At 40.0% G+C, this 17,798-nt stretch overlaps 1 protein-coding gene across 2 annotated transcripts in view; it reads right to left on the bottom strand.

Moving 5' to 3' along the window:
• The window catches only part of USP13 (ubiquitin specific peptidase 13), a 139,766-nt gene that overhangs the window by 53,004 nt on the left and 68,964 nt on the right, over nt 1-17,798 (bottom strand). For both annotated transcript variants that reach the window (XM_001368179.5, XM_007501977.3), the window contains exons 5-8: nt 16,363-16,505; nt 8,672-8,856; nt 4,129-4,223; nt 2,197-2,384 (exon numbers count right to left, since the gene is read on the bottom strand). In XM_001368179.5, the coding sequence (XP_001368216.3) occupies nt 2,197-2,384; nt 4,129-4,223; nt 8,672-8,856; nt 16,363-16,505 (611 nt within the window). The remainder of the gene's footprint in view (nt 1-2,196; nt 2,385-4,128; nt 4,224-8,671; nt 8,857-16,362; nt 16,506-17,798) is intronic.

The following is a 17,798-nucleotide window of genomic DNA, read 5'->3' as shown; positions in this document are numbered from 1 at the left end:
ACTCCACTTGCCACTCCCTTGAGATCTTCTGCCTTAGCACTTGACATTCAATATTGATTGCAAGTCAGAAGGTAAGAATTTTTTTTAAAGAAACATGAAACTTTTGAGGGGAGTAAAAATTGTCCTGAATAAAAAAATTGCAAAAAGTTTCAGTTGTCCAATTCTTCCCCAGTCTGAGTGTGAAAAGACTTTGAAAATATGTAAAAAACTTTAAAAATTATTCAGTTTACTAACAATGTTCCCTTTCCTCAATGAGCTCTCAGGAGTTAAAAAATTGATATTACATATAAATGGGAAAATAAAATATTATATTAAAAATGGGTTTTCAAGAGAATTAATTCATGTGATACCACAATAAAAACTCTGAAAGATATTGAAATTCTGAACAATTTGGTGACCAATCTATCAGATAGATAGATAGATAGACAGACAGATGGATAGATGAATTGATAGACAAATGGATAGATAGATAGATAGATAGATAGATAGATAGATAGATAGATAGATAGATAGATAGACAGACAGACAGACAGACAGATGGATAGATGAATTGATAGACAAATGGATAGATAGATAGATAGATAGATAGATAGATAGATAGATAGATAGATGGATAGATGAATTGATAGACATATGGATAGATAGATAGATAGATAGATAGATAGATAGATAGATAGATAGATAGATAGATGGATGGATGGATAGATGAATTGATAGACAAATGGATAGATAGATAGATAGATAGATAGATAGATAGATAGATAGATAGATGATAGAAAGATAGATAGATAGATAGATAGATAGATAGATAGATAGATAGATAGATAGATAGATAGATGGATGGATGGATGGATGGATAGATGAATTGATAGACAAATGGATAGATAGATAGATAGATAGATAGATAGATAGATAGATAGATAGATGGATGGATGGATGAATGGATGGGCGAGAGAGATCTTCAAGCAAAGACTAGAGTCTAGTCACTAGACTATAAGCATTTATGCATACAGAAAGAGATTTTAAGTCTATTTGCTTACTTAAACTTATGAGAGTTTCCTTTCAGATATGATTTGGACTAGATGCCACTAAGGTCCCTTCCACACTCCAAATCTATGGTCCTGTGGTACCAAGGGATAACATTTCCCAAGGGAAACCTCTCACCTCTAGAGCATCACAGTATTTTCTAACCCCTGCAGGTTGTTGAACTCCTAAGGCAGCAATTCACCTGACCTGCACTAAAGAACAGTCCAAAAAATTCAGAAGAGCAACATGGTCAGAAGAGTACTAGGGAAAAAATCATCTCCATATGATTTCTCATTAAGGAAATTTTAAATTGGGGGGTTGGAGGGGTCCAATCCTTGTTCCCCATTCTTTATATATGGAGAAAAGGAGGAAAAAATGGAAAAAAACCAGCAGGCTAAGGGATTCAATAACAAGAGATTTAAATAGCTTGGGGTGAACAAGACTTTGTCTCAGGGATGCCATCATCCCTTGAGAGCAGGGACTATTATACCTTTCTTATCTTCACAGTCTTAGGATAGAGCCTGGCACAGAGGAGATGTTCAATAAGTGCTTTATGACAGGACAGGTAAGTGGCTCAATGGATAGAGAGCCATGCCTGGAGATAGAAGGTACTGGATTCAAATCTGACCTCAGAATGTCCAGCTGTGTGATCTTGGGCAAGTCATTTAACCCGCATTGCCTAGCCCTTACTCTTCAGCCTTGGAACCAATATTTAGTATCAATTCTGAGAAGTTAAGTATTTTTTTAAATTAACAAATAAATGCTTATGATTGGCCCTTCACAACTTGCTTCATGGCTCTCTCACACATTCAAACACCACAAGGCACAACTACCCCCAGGCCATCACCCTCAGACTACCATTATCTAGTGCTTCTCTATTAGGTGCCACTGCCACCCAATCTCCTCCCCTCTAGTTAGAGCTCTTTTAATTGAGAACATAAATCAAGAAAGAGCTTCATCTGTAGAACGTTTTCTAGAAAACTGTCTAAAACTTAGCAAAAACACCATTCTAGGAAACTACCTAAAATCCCTGCTCCCCAGCTCCAGAACCACTGGCCAAGGAAAATCCGCCATGTCTGAGCAGATATCAGAGACAAGTATGGAGTGTGAGTACTACAACACACGCAAGGGATGACACTGGAAATCCCACTCTCCAGTGTCGAAACTTACATTCTCTGAAACTCGGGGATGCTGAAGATGGCTTGCATGACCGCACTGAGATAGCAGCTGTTTCCCAGGTTCTTCATCCCAGTGTATCCAGAACCATACATGGGCTTCAGTTTCATTCCCGACTCCTGAATGACTTCCCATTCACTGATCCTGGGTTTGACATCATTGTCCCTCGTGCCATTCTCCGTCTAGATGCCAAATCATTAAAGACAATTTAAACGGCATTCGCTAAGTTGGTATCGGCTCACTAAGATTTCTGGAATGTTTTGCCTTTTGGGGACGGGGAGGAAAATAAAAGAGGAAACGGTAAAATCAATGGAAACGAGGGGCATAAAAACAAATGGAGATTGTAATCCTCTAACAGCTCACACTGAGCTAGCATTTTGAGGTCAGCAAAGGGCTTTACCTGTCACTGTCTTGTTTGAGCTTTACTTTCCTGAAAAGGAGGTGCTATGATTATTTCCATTTTCAGGAGCAGAAACTGAGGCTGAGAGAGATTAGATGATTTATTGACAATTCCAACATTCTATCCACTATGTCACCACGCTGTCTTCTATGATCCTAAGAGCGATGGATTGGGATTCAGAGAACGAGGGGTCAGATCTCAACTCTCCTGCTCCCTACTTGCAGGAAGGCACTTAATCTATATGAGGCTCAGTGTCCTCGTTTATTAAATGAGAGGGTTAGACTAGATGATTCCTTTTGTTCAACCAATCCCGATATAACAAATATGAGGCTCTTTAGCATCCTGGCATTCCCTGCACACTGACCAGTTTGTCAGGACCCTTCTTAAGTCAGAAATCCCAGAACTGAATAGAACACCTCAGATGAGGTCTAAACACAAGGAAAATATATTCACAAGATCTAATGTTTAAAGTGGATGTTTCACCATCCAAAGAGCAGTCACAGAAGTAAAAAATAAGGCAAGGCTATGATCTCTGCTTATCCTAACTTTATATTTAAGTGAAAATAATTCACTATTGTCAAGATTGAAATATGTAATAAGGCAAGTAGATGACTAAGTGGATAGAAAGCAAGACCTGGAGATGGAAGGTTCCTGGGTTTAAATCTGGCCTCTTGTCTACCCTTTACTATTCTACAGCTTTGGAACTGATACTTAGTATCAATCCTAAGAAGTTAAGAATCTTTTTTAAGAGAGGAAGAAAGAGAGGAGTAAAAAAAGAGAGAGAAAGAAAAAGGAAGGAAGGAAGAAAGGAAGAAAGGAAGGAAGGAAGGAAGGAAGGAAGGAAGGAAGGAAGGAAGGAAGGAAGGAAGGAAGGAAGGAAGGTTGGTTATAGCTGACAATTTCAAAGGTCACTTTCTCATTTAACTGTTCAGGGAGTGAGGTTCTCAGAAGTTTTATGTGTTGATCCCACTGTATAAAAAATATGAATTTCCAAAATTCAATACTGATTTCCCATTCATGATACCAAAAAAAAAATGTTCATCTTTAAATCCCATGAAAAATTAGATTCCAGTCACCCATGCCTACACACCACTTCCTCCTCAACTCCACCTCAGAGTCCTTCTCTTCTTTCACAATCCACGTTTAAGCACCAACTTCTGCAGTAATCCTTTCTTGGCCCCTTCCTCCACTATCAGTGGTTAGCTGCCTCTCCTAAATCCCATTTACCCCAAATTTATTCTTTTTATGTGATTTGGTAAATATTTATAGAGGTTCTTATTGTCTCACTGATTTCTTTTTGTTCTTTGTCCCTGTATCCCCAGTGCCTTGTCCATAGTGGGAACTTAATAAATACTCATGGATTGATGGATCGAATGACCCCACGTAATTGGATTTGAAAATAATATCATTAAAATATCATATCTAATCATAGTGGAAAGAATATTTAAATTAGGTACGGCAACTTTGCTGCCAACAGCTTCCCACCCTCAACACTAGAAGTTGTAAACAAAGGATGGCAATCTCACCGAATGCATCTGAAGCATGTCGATTCCAAAATGTGCTAAATGCTTGGCTAAATGTGGGTCTAGAACAGATTCCTCTTCTTGGAAGGAATAAACATCTGCAAAGACAAAAAGAAATTTATAAGGAATAGGATCAATGACAAACTTCCTTGACTTTTTTTTTAAAGACTGAATCTCCCTATCTCTTCCAGATTAGAAACAAGGGGGAAATTGAATGGCATGGGAGCTTCAATTTACTCCATTTCCAACCTGGGCTGATTTTGCCACTCCTTCAACAATATGGTGGACCCCCTAAATCCACTCTCTGGGACTAATTCTATTGGTGCCAGACCAAGAATGGGATGCCAGCCTACCACAGCCTAGCTCATGGCAGCTCAAAATTCCCAAGCTTGGTTCCCATTCTCAAACTCTCTAATAGCTGGAATCATGAGTCCATACCTGGGCTACCTCAGTATCTTCATTAATGGCAAAAATAAATTCTAAGTAAGTCCTAGGATTCAAGCAAAAAGTATTAAAAATTGCCCGTGTATGTGAGATATTCAGATATTTGATTCAGCTGGTAGTGCAGAAGGGAAAGTGTTGAACCTGGAGTCAAGAAGACCTGAGTTCAAATCTGGCCTTGGACACTTACCAGCTGTGTCATTTAACTTCTGTTTGCCTCAGTTTCCACAGCTGTAAAGTGGGGATAATGATAAACCCACCTTGCAGGGTTACTGTGAGGCTCAAATGAGAAAATATTTGATTTTTGAAAAAAATTGTAGTGGCTGGTACATGGTAGGAGTTCTATAAATGCATATTCCCCTTCCCCCTTCTCCTTGTTGCATTAGGAGCAATCATGCATAAGGACTTATCATGCCCTGAACTCAATTCAGGAAGAGCCTACTACATTCAGCACACTGTGCAAGGCACTAGGGAAGGTGGGACTTTCAAATAAGATATGATCTCTGGCTTCCTCAGGCTCTTGCGTCTTTCCTTTTCTCCCATAGCTGTTCTCCAAATGGTTTCTCCTTTCCATATTTCTTTCCCCCTTTGAACTCTTCTCACTCTTCCTCAGTATCCCCTCTTTTCTGGCCAAAGATGAACCTTTTTTTCTTTTTTACACAGAATTTTAGTTAGAAGAGTCTTTGAATACTATTGGGCCATAAGAAATGATGAGCAGGATGAGTTCAGAAAAATCTGGAAAGACTTATATGAACTGATGCAAAGTGAAGTGAGCAGAACCAGGAGAACAACATATGCAATAACAGAAATATTATACAATGACCAGTTGTGAATGACTAAGCCAATATGAGTAAAGCAAGTTCCCAAGATATCCATGAGGGACACATGATGAAAAATGCTATCCACAGCCAAAGAAGGAACTGTTGGTGTCTGAAGATCAAAGCATGCCATCTTCCACCTTATTTCCTTCATGAGTTTTTTTTTATTGTATGCATGATATGTCTCCTATCCCAACCAACATGGGCACCATGGAGATGCATATTGCATGAAAGCACTGGTATAACCTATAGCAGACTACTCACCTTGAAGAAGGGAAGGGAAGGGAAAGAAAGGGAAGGAGAGAGAAAATCTGAATCCTAAAATGTCAAAAGACAATTGTCAAACATTATTTCTGGGAGACAACCAGGTGTTCAGTGAACCAAGAATCAGGTCTAGAGACAGGAGGTCCTGAGTTCAAATCTGCCCTCAGATATTTCCTATCTGTGTGACCCTGGACAAGTCACTTAACCCCCAATGCCTAATCCTTATCATTCTTCTGCCTTGGAGCACAGAATTGATTCTAAGACATAGTAAGGATTTAAAAGAATTTTTTTATTTCTACATATAACTGAAAAACAAATATAAATAATTAAATTATTTTTATTTTAAAACAGAAAGATCCAGTGGCAGTGGCCACATAGTCCAACCATACCTAAAAGGAATCTCTACTGCAGGGCTAAAGAAAAATGGTCATCCAGTCTCTGGCTGAAGACCTCTAAGGAAAGGATTTCTTGCCTCTCTGGGTAGATCAGACTCCTTTTGTACAAGCTCTCCCTCTTAGAAAGCTTTTGACTTTTTGTAACTTTGAGTTTATTACTCCTGCTTTTGCCCTTGGCACCAAACAGAACAAATATAAGCCTTCTTGCGTACAGAAACCTTTCAAATACCATAAGGCAGACACAGCAACTGAAGTGGCAATCTTAGAGTCAGAAAGACCTGTGTTCAAGTCCTAATTCTGATACATATTGACTGTGTGACCCTGAGCAAGTCACTTACTATTTTGGAGCCACAGAAAACACTCTGAGACTCTAAGCTGCAGGGGAGGTGATGATCTGCATTGGTACAGCTTCCTTATACTAATGAAATAACAGGTTCAGTCCCCAAAACAGAAAAAAAAGATAGCTATGATGTCTCTCTTAAGCATCCCCTTCTCCCAATGCTCTATTTATGAACAGAAGTTGATAATCCATGATCTTCATTTTAAAACCAGGTGAGTAAAATATTTTATACTGTACTTCTTTTGTCCAAAAAATGTTAATGTGTTGTTTAGTCATTTCAGTAATGCCCAATTCTTTGGGGGCTTCTTGGCAAAGATACTGGAAGAGTTGGCCATTTCTTTCTCTAGGACATTTTATATATGAGGAGATTGAGGCAAACATGTTAAGTGGCTTACCTAGAGTCACACAGCTAGTGAATGTCTAAGGCCAAATTCAAACTCAGAAGCATGAGTTTGGGGGAATCTTCTTGATTCCCAGCCCAGTGCTCAATCAGCTGCACCATCTGGCTGTCTCCACCAAAATAATTAACCATCTTCAATTCAATTGTTTTTTATAACTGATATATTTTCCAATCACAAAGCCCTCACTTGAAAAAATTCACCATCCTTGAATTGGACAAACCACAAAAAATACACTAAATATTCAAAACAAGCCTTTGACCCAAGAAATGTGAAATAACATTTTTATGACAAAAGAAACAAAGTTTAGGGGGACAATATAGTATAAGGGATATAGAGCTAGGAAAAACCTAGATCCAAGTCCCATCACTGACCCCTGACCCAGTCTAGCATTATGAAAATAGGGAAGTAACTTAAACTCTCAGTGTCCCAAGATTATATAGTGCAAAGAAGACATCAATCTGTGTTGTTTGAGACTTTCCTCAATGGAAGGTAAGAAAAAAAAGAGGGAGGAGGAGGGGGTGGGAGGAGAAGAAGGAGGAGGAGGAAGGAGATAGAGAGAAAGAGGAAGGAAGGAAGGAAGGAAGGAAGGAAGGAAGGAAGGAAGGAAGGAAGGAAGGAAGGAAGGAAGGAAGGAAGGAAGGAAGGAAGGAAGGAAGGAAGGAAGGAAGGAAGGAAGGAAGGAAGGAAGGAAGGAAGGAAGGAAGGAAGGAAGGAAGGAAGAAAGAAAGAAAGAAAGAAAGAAAGAAAGAAAGAAAGAAAGAAAGAAAGAAAGAAAGAAAGAAAGAAAGAAAGAAAGAAAGAAAGAAAGAAAGAAAGAAAGAAAGAAAGAAAGAAAGAAAGAAAGAAAAGGGAAAGAGGGAGAAGAAAAATTAATTCTAACCAAAAATAAGCTTAATTAAAACAGTATTGTGAAAATAATCCTTCCCCTCCTGTCATACTCCCCAAAATTCACAGAGAACAAAAGGTCCCAGAAACATTAACAATAGATGTCATTTCACTCAGCATGCCTGTTTTTTGCAAAGCACAAATTAATATTCCTGAAACTTCACTTTTTAAAACTACTTAACTATCTGTTGTTATTGAATGATATGAATATCATTATGCTAATTGGTCTGAAAACTAAACTCTCCCCACTATAATTCCCAACAATGAGCCTCAGGCTTGGAAAGTACAAAGTTGGATGGATCAAAAAAAATTTTTGTAAAAGTGAAATTCCAGTAATCTTCTACCTGTAAGTTCTGAAGATTGAAGAGCACTCGATAGATATTATCTACTTTGATCTTGTCTCATTTAACCCTGGGATGTAAGTAGTGTTATTGTCCTCATTTTATAGATGAGGAAATAGAAGTAGACAAAGCTAAATGACTTGCCCAAGATCATACAACTATTAAGTATCTGAAACAGGATTTGAAGTCAGCCCTTCCTAACTCCATGTTCAGTGATCTACCCACTGGGACACTGAGCTTCCTATATATGTGTGCATATATTTGTGTATATAAATATATATATAAATAAATATATATAAATATATATATGTGTGTGTGTTCTATATATATAGATATGTGCATGTGTGTGTGTGACACACACACACACATACACACACACACACCTAAAAGAAAGAGAATAGAGACCTGTAGTTTCCATACTAGTACAGATCCACAACTTGCCATAAACTATAGCTTCGAGAGTTTCTTGGGGTACTGAGAAGTTAAGTGGCTGGCTGAGGGGTCACTCAGACTAAGGATCTGAGAGAGAAATTGAACCAAGATCTCCTCCACCCAGAGTCCAACAGTCAGCACGATGCGAAAAGGTTCACTGGCTGGACCTGCCGCCATTATCCTCACCCCTTCCCCCACATCCTTCAGTCCCAAAGCTTGAGGTACTCACCTGCCCCATCTGGTGTAATGGTTCCTAACTTCACTGCTAAGGGGTAGCCCATTTCTTTGTAGTGGTCCAACGCATGCCCGTTTCCCCCCATGTTGTCAAAGAACCACTTTCCACAAAGGATGGTACCATCAGTCAGATTTAACCAGAGGTTCTCCCGCAAGTCACACTTGGCACACTTCCAGCCACTAGACAGACATATGTTAAAAAGGGAAGAAAATGTACAAAGTGAATAGGAAACTAGAAACCAGGTAGAGGCACGTGCATGGAAGGCTGGCTAAACAAGTTGTAGTACATTAATGAAATGAAGACTGCACTGTAAGGACTGATGAATGCTGAGAGGCACAGGAAGACTTCTATGAACTGATGCACAATGAAGGAAGTAGAACCAGGAAAAGAAGGTACACGAGGACTGCAACAACAGAATGGAAAAAAACATGAACAACCATAAAACACCCAAAACTGAATGCTGAGAAATGACAATGACCACCCTTGTTTCCAAAGAGGAGATATGAGGAGACAGCTCCCTCCATTCTTTCCAGAGGGAGCAGATGATGGATGTGGAAACAATGCATATAAATCAGACTTTCTCATTGCGACTTGCACTTTTCTCTTTTTTTATTGGCTGTCTGGGAGGTGAAGGGCAAAGGAAATGCTGGGAAATGTATGTGATAATGAAAACAGAAGATAGCATGAATTTTTTAAAAAATAATTGCTAACATTTTTATACTGCTTTGAGGTTTGTGAAAAATTTTACACCTATTTCCTACGTTGAATGTCACAATAATCCTGTGAGATAGATGCTAGGGATTATTCCCATTTTACAGATGAGGAAACTGAGTCTAGCTTGGGGTCACAGAGCTAGGAATGCTTTTAAGGCAGGATTCAAATCAATCTACAAGATCTTCCTGCCTCCCAAGTCCCATTGCAATTATCTAGCATGAACACATTAATGCAAAGCTCCTGAGCCTGGGACCACAGAAGGCTTGAGAGAATTTCGGAATTCAATCTTTCCCTCCCCTCAAGCAGGATTCTCTCTCTATTAACACACTCTCTTAGGAACTCAGGTCTAGTTCCATGATACCTTCTTCCTTCCCTCCGAGAACTGAGCACAAACCAGGTGTCCTAAGTGGTTTTTTTTTCCTTTATATGGAACGATGACATAGAATGTGGGGCATTCCTGGATGTCCTCTGGGGAATGACTAGGTGGAAAAGACTGAAAGCCACTGGCCAAAAATGTTGCCTGAGGACAAGAGCTCTAGAGTCAAGTTTTAAAATAGAGATAATAAAATCTGCATCTGTTTTACTGGCCTTAGAGAAGAAACAATGGCAGTTCAGCAACATTAATCATAGGGAGCCATGGGTTAATTAAGCAGAGCTTAGGTACCTTGGAATTTTTTTTTAATTTCATCTGTGAAGGGAACTCCCCAGAGTAAAAACTCTTTCCACCCATAGAGATGGGCAAATCTTATGTAATTGAATATCTCACTGCTGTTTCTAGCACTGAGAAATGGAACTGACTGCTCCACGGTCACACAGCTGGATTGTGCCCGAGATAGGACTTGAACTCAGATCTTCTTGATTTAAGAGCTGGCTCTTTATCCATTATGCCATTTCCTCTCAATCCCAGTTCAATAACGCTGTTTTTCTACAGTGGTTCAATTCATATTTGAAATAAAGCATGTTAAAACTGAATCAGGAGTCCTTAACCTGGAGTCCAGAACTTTTTTAATTTCAGTAACTGCATTTCAATACAATGGGTTCTTTTTGTTATCCTGCATATTTTAGTTTATGCTTTTAAAAACATTGTTCTGAGACTTCACCAGGCTGACTATCAAAGTCAGTATGATTATTATTATAATTATAACAGATAGCCTTTATCTAGTACTCCAAGATTTGCCAAACTTCTTACAGATATTATCTTCTTTGATTCTCACAGCAACCCCACGAGGCAGATGCTATTATTATTTTCACTTTGCAGATGAAGAAACTGAAGTAAAGAGAAGCTAAATGACTTGCTCAGGCTCACACAAATAAGTGTCTGAGGCCAAATTTGAATTCATATCTTTCTAAATCCAGGTCCAGCTACATAGTGGCCATAACATGAAAATGGCTAAGAATTCCTAGACTAGACAGTCTCTGAGATTCTCTTCCAGCTCTGAATCCATGGTCCCATTATCGTAATTCACAGAATTTTTGTTAAACACCTACGGTATGTCAGGTACAGCGCGAGGCAATGGAGATGCAAAGGCAAAGATGAAATAGTTCCTGGGGGAGGCTGTATCTGCCTAATTAAATACAAAGTATATCTAAAGTCGTGTCACCCAAGCTGTGCTTTGAGGGATTCTCCAAGGTGGATGGGGGAGAAAAGAGAGCATTCCAGACATAGGGAACCACCTTGCAAAGGCAGAACATAAACATAACTCGTGGAAGAAAGGGAAGGGAAGCCGTCCACAGGAACAGCTTCCAAATAGCACCCGAGCTCTGAAGATTTCTAGGCTATGGTCTGGGACCACTCCAATCTTTTACCTAAGTGTGAAATAAAAAATCTGTTAAGAGGGAGAGCCCTGTGGTACTCCTCAGTCTTTGGGCAAAGAATGGTTCCTATATTCACTATATTCTATTTATTAACTCAGGAAAGGGGATTTATATGTTTTAGGAAGATTATTCCAAAAGGGGTGAAGACGAAATGGGTTTTCACTGAAGGTGAAATCATAGCTATTCTCCCACAATTCCCCTGCACATTCATCCTCTGTTCCAGATGACCTGGACGACTGGTGATCTCCCATCCAGCACATACCAGGCTTCCTTGCCCATAATGAGCACTTAATATCTATTGAATTGATTCCTTGAGCATCCCAAGTAAGAGAAGTTTTGGTAAAGAATTAGCCCTCAGAAACTGGAAGTGACACTTGAAAGCTATAAATTACATTCCATGTAATTCTTGGCAATGGAAAGGTGCCTGGTGGGTGCGATCAGGGTGCAATGTATAACCAAGGAGGAACTCCAAAGAAGAACAGGAGTAAAGGACACCATCGAGGACAAACATCATGGAAGACTGTCTCCCCCTGGCTGGTGAGAATGCCCTGGGAAGCCAGAACAAGACAATCAGGTTGATTACCTTTACTTGGACACAGCCTCTCCAAGCTTTGCAAGCATATGATGTAGCAGATGGAATGAGTTATTTGAAATATGGAACAAGACCTAGGAGTAAGTTTTTTTAATCCTTTTTTTACATTAAAAAATGCTTAATTTCTTCCAAAGTCTCATTATGTCACTCCCCTGCTCCCCAAAGCCTATAGGGTAAAATAGGAACAAATAGAATCATCTGTGGGGTGAGACATTTCAGGAATTCTGCACTCTGACACCCTCCAGCCTTTCCAGCTTTATTCAGCACCACTCCCTTCAATCGATGAACACTTATTAGAGACCTATGTTCCAGATACTAAGCTAGATGGTGGGGATACAAATAGAAAGAATGCAGCAATTCTTACTTTCAAGGAGTGTCCATTGAAATGGGAGGAAATCTCTAGATATATTGAGAATATAAATATATTATATATAGGACATATGTAAGTATATGCAGAATGACTATATAAAGAGGAAAAACAGTCATAAACACAAAATAATTCACTACTAGTTTGGGAATCAGAAAAGGTTTAAAGTAGAAGGTGGTACTTGAAATACTCTTTAAAGGAAGAGAGGGACTCCATGAAGTGAAAATGAGAAGGCTGTGCATTCTAGGCAGTGGGGATATCCCAGGGCAAAGGTATGGAGATGGGAAATGAAGTGCCATATGTGAGGAACAAAGAGGAGCAACTAACTAAATGATAGCTGGCATTAAATAACACCTACTGTGTGCCAAACACAGCTAAATGATATATAAATATTATCTCATTTCATCCTTATAACCACCCTACAAGGTAGGCATTATTCTTATCTCCATTGTATAGGTTAGGAAACTGAGTCAGGTGGGTTAAGTGGCTTGCCCAGGGTCACACAGCTAGGAAATGTCTGAGGCTGGATGTGAACTTGGGTTCAAATGACTCCGAGTTCAGCAAATTGTTTTCTAGACCATCCAGCTGCCTCTATTCCCCCTATTCCAACACTCTCCTCTTTGAATTTGAAGAAATCGTTCTTTCCCCCTAGAATGTTCCCCTTTTCTCACCTCGATCACTAAGAGTTCTTGTCTCCCATCAAAACTCAGCTCAAGTGCTGCCTTCTTTGTGCAGACTGCCCTAACCCCCTCTCCACGCCTCATCACTAGTCCAAAGCTCTCAGCCTCGTGGATTTGCCTTGTAGGACACTTGCTTACACGCAAGGTCTCCCCAGGAGAATGTAATCTCCCTGAAGGCACAGCCTATTGCATTCTTGCCTTTGCATCCCCAGAGTTCAGTAGAGTGTCTGGCAAATAGTAGGTACTTCATCCATGGAGTGTCTTTTTGTTTTTGTGTTTGTATCTCCAGATCCTAGTTCAGTGTCTGGCACATAGTAGGGGCTCAATAAATGTTTGCTGGATTACAATGAATAATAATGAAAATAACTTAATTTTTTTCTATTTTATTTTTTCCATCCAGGATTCCCTTTTGATCCCTCATCATTTTAGGGCACTATCTTTATTCAGAGAGCAAATAAGACAGTGGGTCCTGATTGCAGATGAGTTACATGGGTTCATTTTGATTTTGTCTCTAATCCTTAATGAGATCCAAAATTATTTTCATCACTAACTATGAAGTCATGTTTTTATTATCCTTAAAAAAAAACCTTTACCTTTATCTTAGAATCATTGGTTGTGTATTAGTTCCAAGGCAAAAGAGTGGTAAGGGCTAGGCAGTGGGGATTAAGTGACTTGCCCAGGGTCACCCAGCTGGGAAGTGTCTGAGGCCAGATTTGACCTCCCATCTCTAGGTTCTCAAACTACTGAGCCACCAAGCTGTCTCTCATTTTCTCTGTTCTTGAATAATGTTATAAAATAGGGTGAAACTAAAGCCTGGGCTAAGAACCAAGACAAGGAGGTTTTTTCTTGTCAGCTAATTTTGCTCTGTGTATACCTCAGCCAATGGGCTCTAATAATAGCAGGGATGGTGGGTGATGGTCCAAAACCCAAAACTGGTGGCCTGCAATGCCCTGGGGACTGGCAGCTGGCCAGTGAGTCAGGGAGGCAGCAGGTGGGGGAGACTCCTCAAGTGCTAGTGGTTGAACAAGGCAGAAGACTCACAAATAGCCACCTCCCACCATGCCTATGGCACTAGTGGGGCTGCCTCTCCCCTTCTGAAGCCCCCTGCTTTCTTCAGATGGGTCTTTTTCCCCTTTAAGGCTGCCCTGGCTATTTCTCTCCCCTAGATTATACCTGAAGGAGCAAGTGTTGGGAGGGGTGAGAAGGGATGGAAGAGGGGGGACACTCGCCAAAGCACCCCTCTTGGGCTGATCTTGTCAAAATGTGTGACTTTATAATTTTCCAAAGACCAAATGTCTCATTCCTAATCTTCTCAAGTAATAATAACTAATCTTCATCTGACAGGGACATAAAGATGGGCATAAAATCCTGGTGTCCAAGGGAAGAAGGAAATGTTGCCCTTCTGAGTCTCAGTTCCTCTACTCTAAAATAAGGGGGGATCAAATGATAGATAGGTGGTTCAGTGGATAGAGAGCCACATCTGGAGGTGGGAGGTCCTGGTTTCAAATTGGTCTCAGATACTTCCCAGCTCTGTGTGACCCTGGGCAAGTCACTTAACCCCCATTGCCTAGCCCTTACCACTCTTCTGCCTTGAAACCAATGCACGGTATTGACTCTATGACAGAAGGTAAGGGTTATTTTCAAAAATAAAATAACATAATAAAGTAAGGCGGTCAAAACAAACTCTCAGATCTCTTCCTCCTCCAAATTTAGAGGTAGTCAATCAATAACAATTATTTATTTAACCATTTGTGACAATAATAATAATAATGAGTATTCGTTCATATAGCTCTTTAGATTTGTGTGTTGTTCAGTCATTTCAGTCCTATCTGACTCTTTATAACCACATTAGGATTTTCTTGGCAGAGATACTAGAGTGGTTTGACATTTTCTTTTTCAATTCATTTTATAGATGAGGAAACTGAGGCAAATAAGGTTAAGCAACTTGCCCAAAGTCAGAGCTGGTAAGTGTCTAAAGCCAGATTTGAACTCGAGAAGATGAGTCTTCCTGACTCCGAACCCAGCATTCTATCCACTGCACCACCTACCTGCCCCTTTAAGGTTTACAAAACATTTTCTGCATATTATCTCATTGATCCTGACCTGTAAGATAAATACTATCATGAAGCCCATTTTAAAGATGAATAAAATGGGTTTGAGAGTAGTTAACTGACTTGCCCAGGGTCACACAGCCAGTAAGCATCTAAGGCACTTTAGAATTTAGATTTTAGAATTTTAGAATTAGGATTTTAATTCAGGCTTAAGACCATATATCTAGAGCAAGAAGGATCTCAAATGCCATCTAGTCCAACGTCCTAATTTCACATATTAGGCAACTGAGGCTGTTTCAAGATCACAGAGACAGCAAGCCTCAGGGATGGGATTTGAACTCAGGTCATCTACCTGTTGCCAGGATACTTTCTGTGCTGCAAGTCTTTCTAACTCCAAATCAATCTATTAATATCTACATGCTGTTTCTCTAATTATCTTGTACTTACTTATCAGTGTTAACTTTTTTGGTTTGGGTTTTTCGTGACTAGGTCTCATTATCCCAGGCTGGAAGGGCATTGAACACTGATGTGATCAACTCTCCCACAGCAGCTTTGGAGCATTTCCAGCCTGAGTCAAGTCATCCCTCCTTAAGCAATCAATCAACCAATTAAATGTCTATTAAGCACAAGCTATGTGCCAAGCACTGTGCTAAGTGATATAAAGAAAGGCAGAAAAATACTTCCTGCACTTGAGGAGTCCACAATCTCATGGGGGAGACAACATGAAAATAACAATATAATCAAGGTACTCCTTAGACAGTTTGGGGGCCCCTCTATCCCCTGCCCTACTTCTGCTGGCTCACCATAATGGTGCCAAATTTTGCAGCTCAAAACTCCAGCGCTCATGCAATCCACCAGAAATGAGCATATTACTACAAACACTTGGCCACACTTAGAGTTGTACATACTGTATCCCAAAGAATGCCTTGAGGAAGGGAAAGTTCCATACTGTTCTGGCATGCACATAGCACGGTAGCTGGCATATGGTAGGCTCTTAATAAACACTGGGTGAACCAAATTGCTGTACTGAATAAGATAGGATAAGAAAGTTTTGTTGTCTTAAATATAGAGAATTCCCAAGTCTTCCTCAAAGATGCTACAGATAGCTTTAATGGAAAGATTTAGACTTGGTTTATAATAAATAACAATTCAAATAGAACTCATTTCAAATTCAACAAACATTTATTAAAGTTCCTATTACCATGAAGCCCTCTGCTAGGTTTTAGGAGAAACAAAGTCAAAATGAAAATAGTCCCTGCCCTCAAGGAGCTTACACTCTATTGAAAGGTACAAGATGTCCATTATTTACTTATAATGGGGGAGAGGGGTGGCATTTATGGAAAATTAGGGAAAGTTTGCTGTACCTTAAAGTAGGAGATCAGCATTCTTATGTGGCTGGTGGTCTCAGAAACACCCTCTGACACCCCCCCCCCCCCGATGGCTCCTATCACCTGCAGCTCTCTCACCTGGGAGGAATCCTGACACCATTGTCCAGTTGCATGAGGTTATTGGCATGTTTGGAAACTTGCAGTTCATTTTCCCAGGAATCCGGCTCCTGTTTCCTATACGGAGATTTTGAGTTAAGGACAGCATCACACGCAATTGTTACCTGCAAGAGAAACCAAGATATGATCTATAAAACCCATTAAATGGGGGCAGCTAAGTAGCACAATGGATAGAGCACCAGGTTGGAGTCTGGAGGACCTGGGTGTAAATCTGGTCATAGACACTTCCTAACTGTGTGACCCTGGATGAGTCACATAAACTCAACTGCCTAGCCCTTGCTGCCTTTCTGCCTTAGAATCTATACTAAGACAGAAGGTAAGAGGTAAAAAATAAAAAACTGAGATGGCAGCTTATAAAAGAGAAAGTAAAAATCTTATTGACAATGCCCTGTAGATCTGATAAAAACCCAAAGCAACTGAGTAAAATACCATCTCTTACACAAGAACTTCCCTATTTCCCCTAGTCATTAGCACCCACCACCCCTTGGTATGCTATTGGTCCTTGGAGTCAAGAAAAGTCAGACAAAACTAAATGACTGAACAATCACAACCCCTTATTCCCAAGCAATGACTTTATGTTTATTATTAAAAGACGGGATAGTGTAGTAAATAGACTATATAATCAGGAAGAGCAAGGTTCAAATATTACTTAAAGTACTTAATAGTTGTGATCCTGGAAAAGTCACCCAGTCTCAGTCTCCTCAACTGTAAAATGGGGGAATTAGAGTAGCCCACCTCCAAGCTCTAAATTTAGAAGTAGTCAATTAATGAGCAATGATCAATTAAGCACCTTTTATGTGCCACAGACTTTGCTAGGCACAAGGGATGCAAAGTCTAGGTAAAACCGCCTCTGCTGCCCTCAAGGACCTTACATCCTAATGGATGCAGATTCTACTGTAAAAGTCTAGTGATTTATGTAGAATGAGGTAATTTGGGGAAGGAGAGTCCTAACAGTTGCGGGGATCAGAGGTGGCTTCCTGAAGAAAATGATACTCATTGATCCAAGTGGAGGCTTGAAAGAAATCAGGAAATCTAAAAGGTGGGTGGTGAGAAGGAGAGAGTGCATTCCAGGCAAGGGCACTGGCCAGTGCAAAGTCACAGAGATAGCAAACAGAAGGTAGCCCAGTGTATAGAGTATGTGAATCATAAAGTATAAGACTAGAAAAATGGGGAAGGGCCCGATGGAGAAGAAATTTCGATGGCAAAGAGGAATTTGTACTTGATCCTAAACCTAATTGGAAGCCACTAGAGTTTATTGGCTGGGAGTGAGCAACTTGGTCGAGCTTGTGCTTTGAGAAAATCACTCTGGTGCCTGGGGTGGGATGGATCAGAACGGGGAGACACTTAAGGCAAAGACACCAACTGGAAGGCTATTGCAGAGGAGAGATGAGGGGTTC

The sequence above is a fragment of the Monodelphis domestica genome, chromosome 8 (assembly GCF_027887165.1).
Source record: "Monodelphis domestica isolate mMonDom1 chromosome 8, mMonDom1.pri, whole genome shotgun sequence".
In the NCBI taxonomy this organism is placed as follows: Eukaryota; Metazoa; Chordata; class Mammalia; order Didelphimorphia; family Didelphidae; genus Monodelphis; species Monodelphis domestica.
The sequence above is the reverse complement of the archived record's forward strand: the minus strand, read 5'-3'. Positions and strand labels throughout refer to the sequence as shown.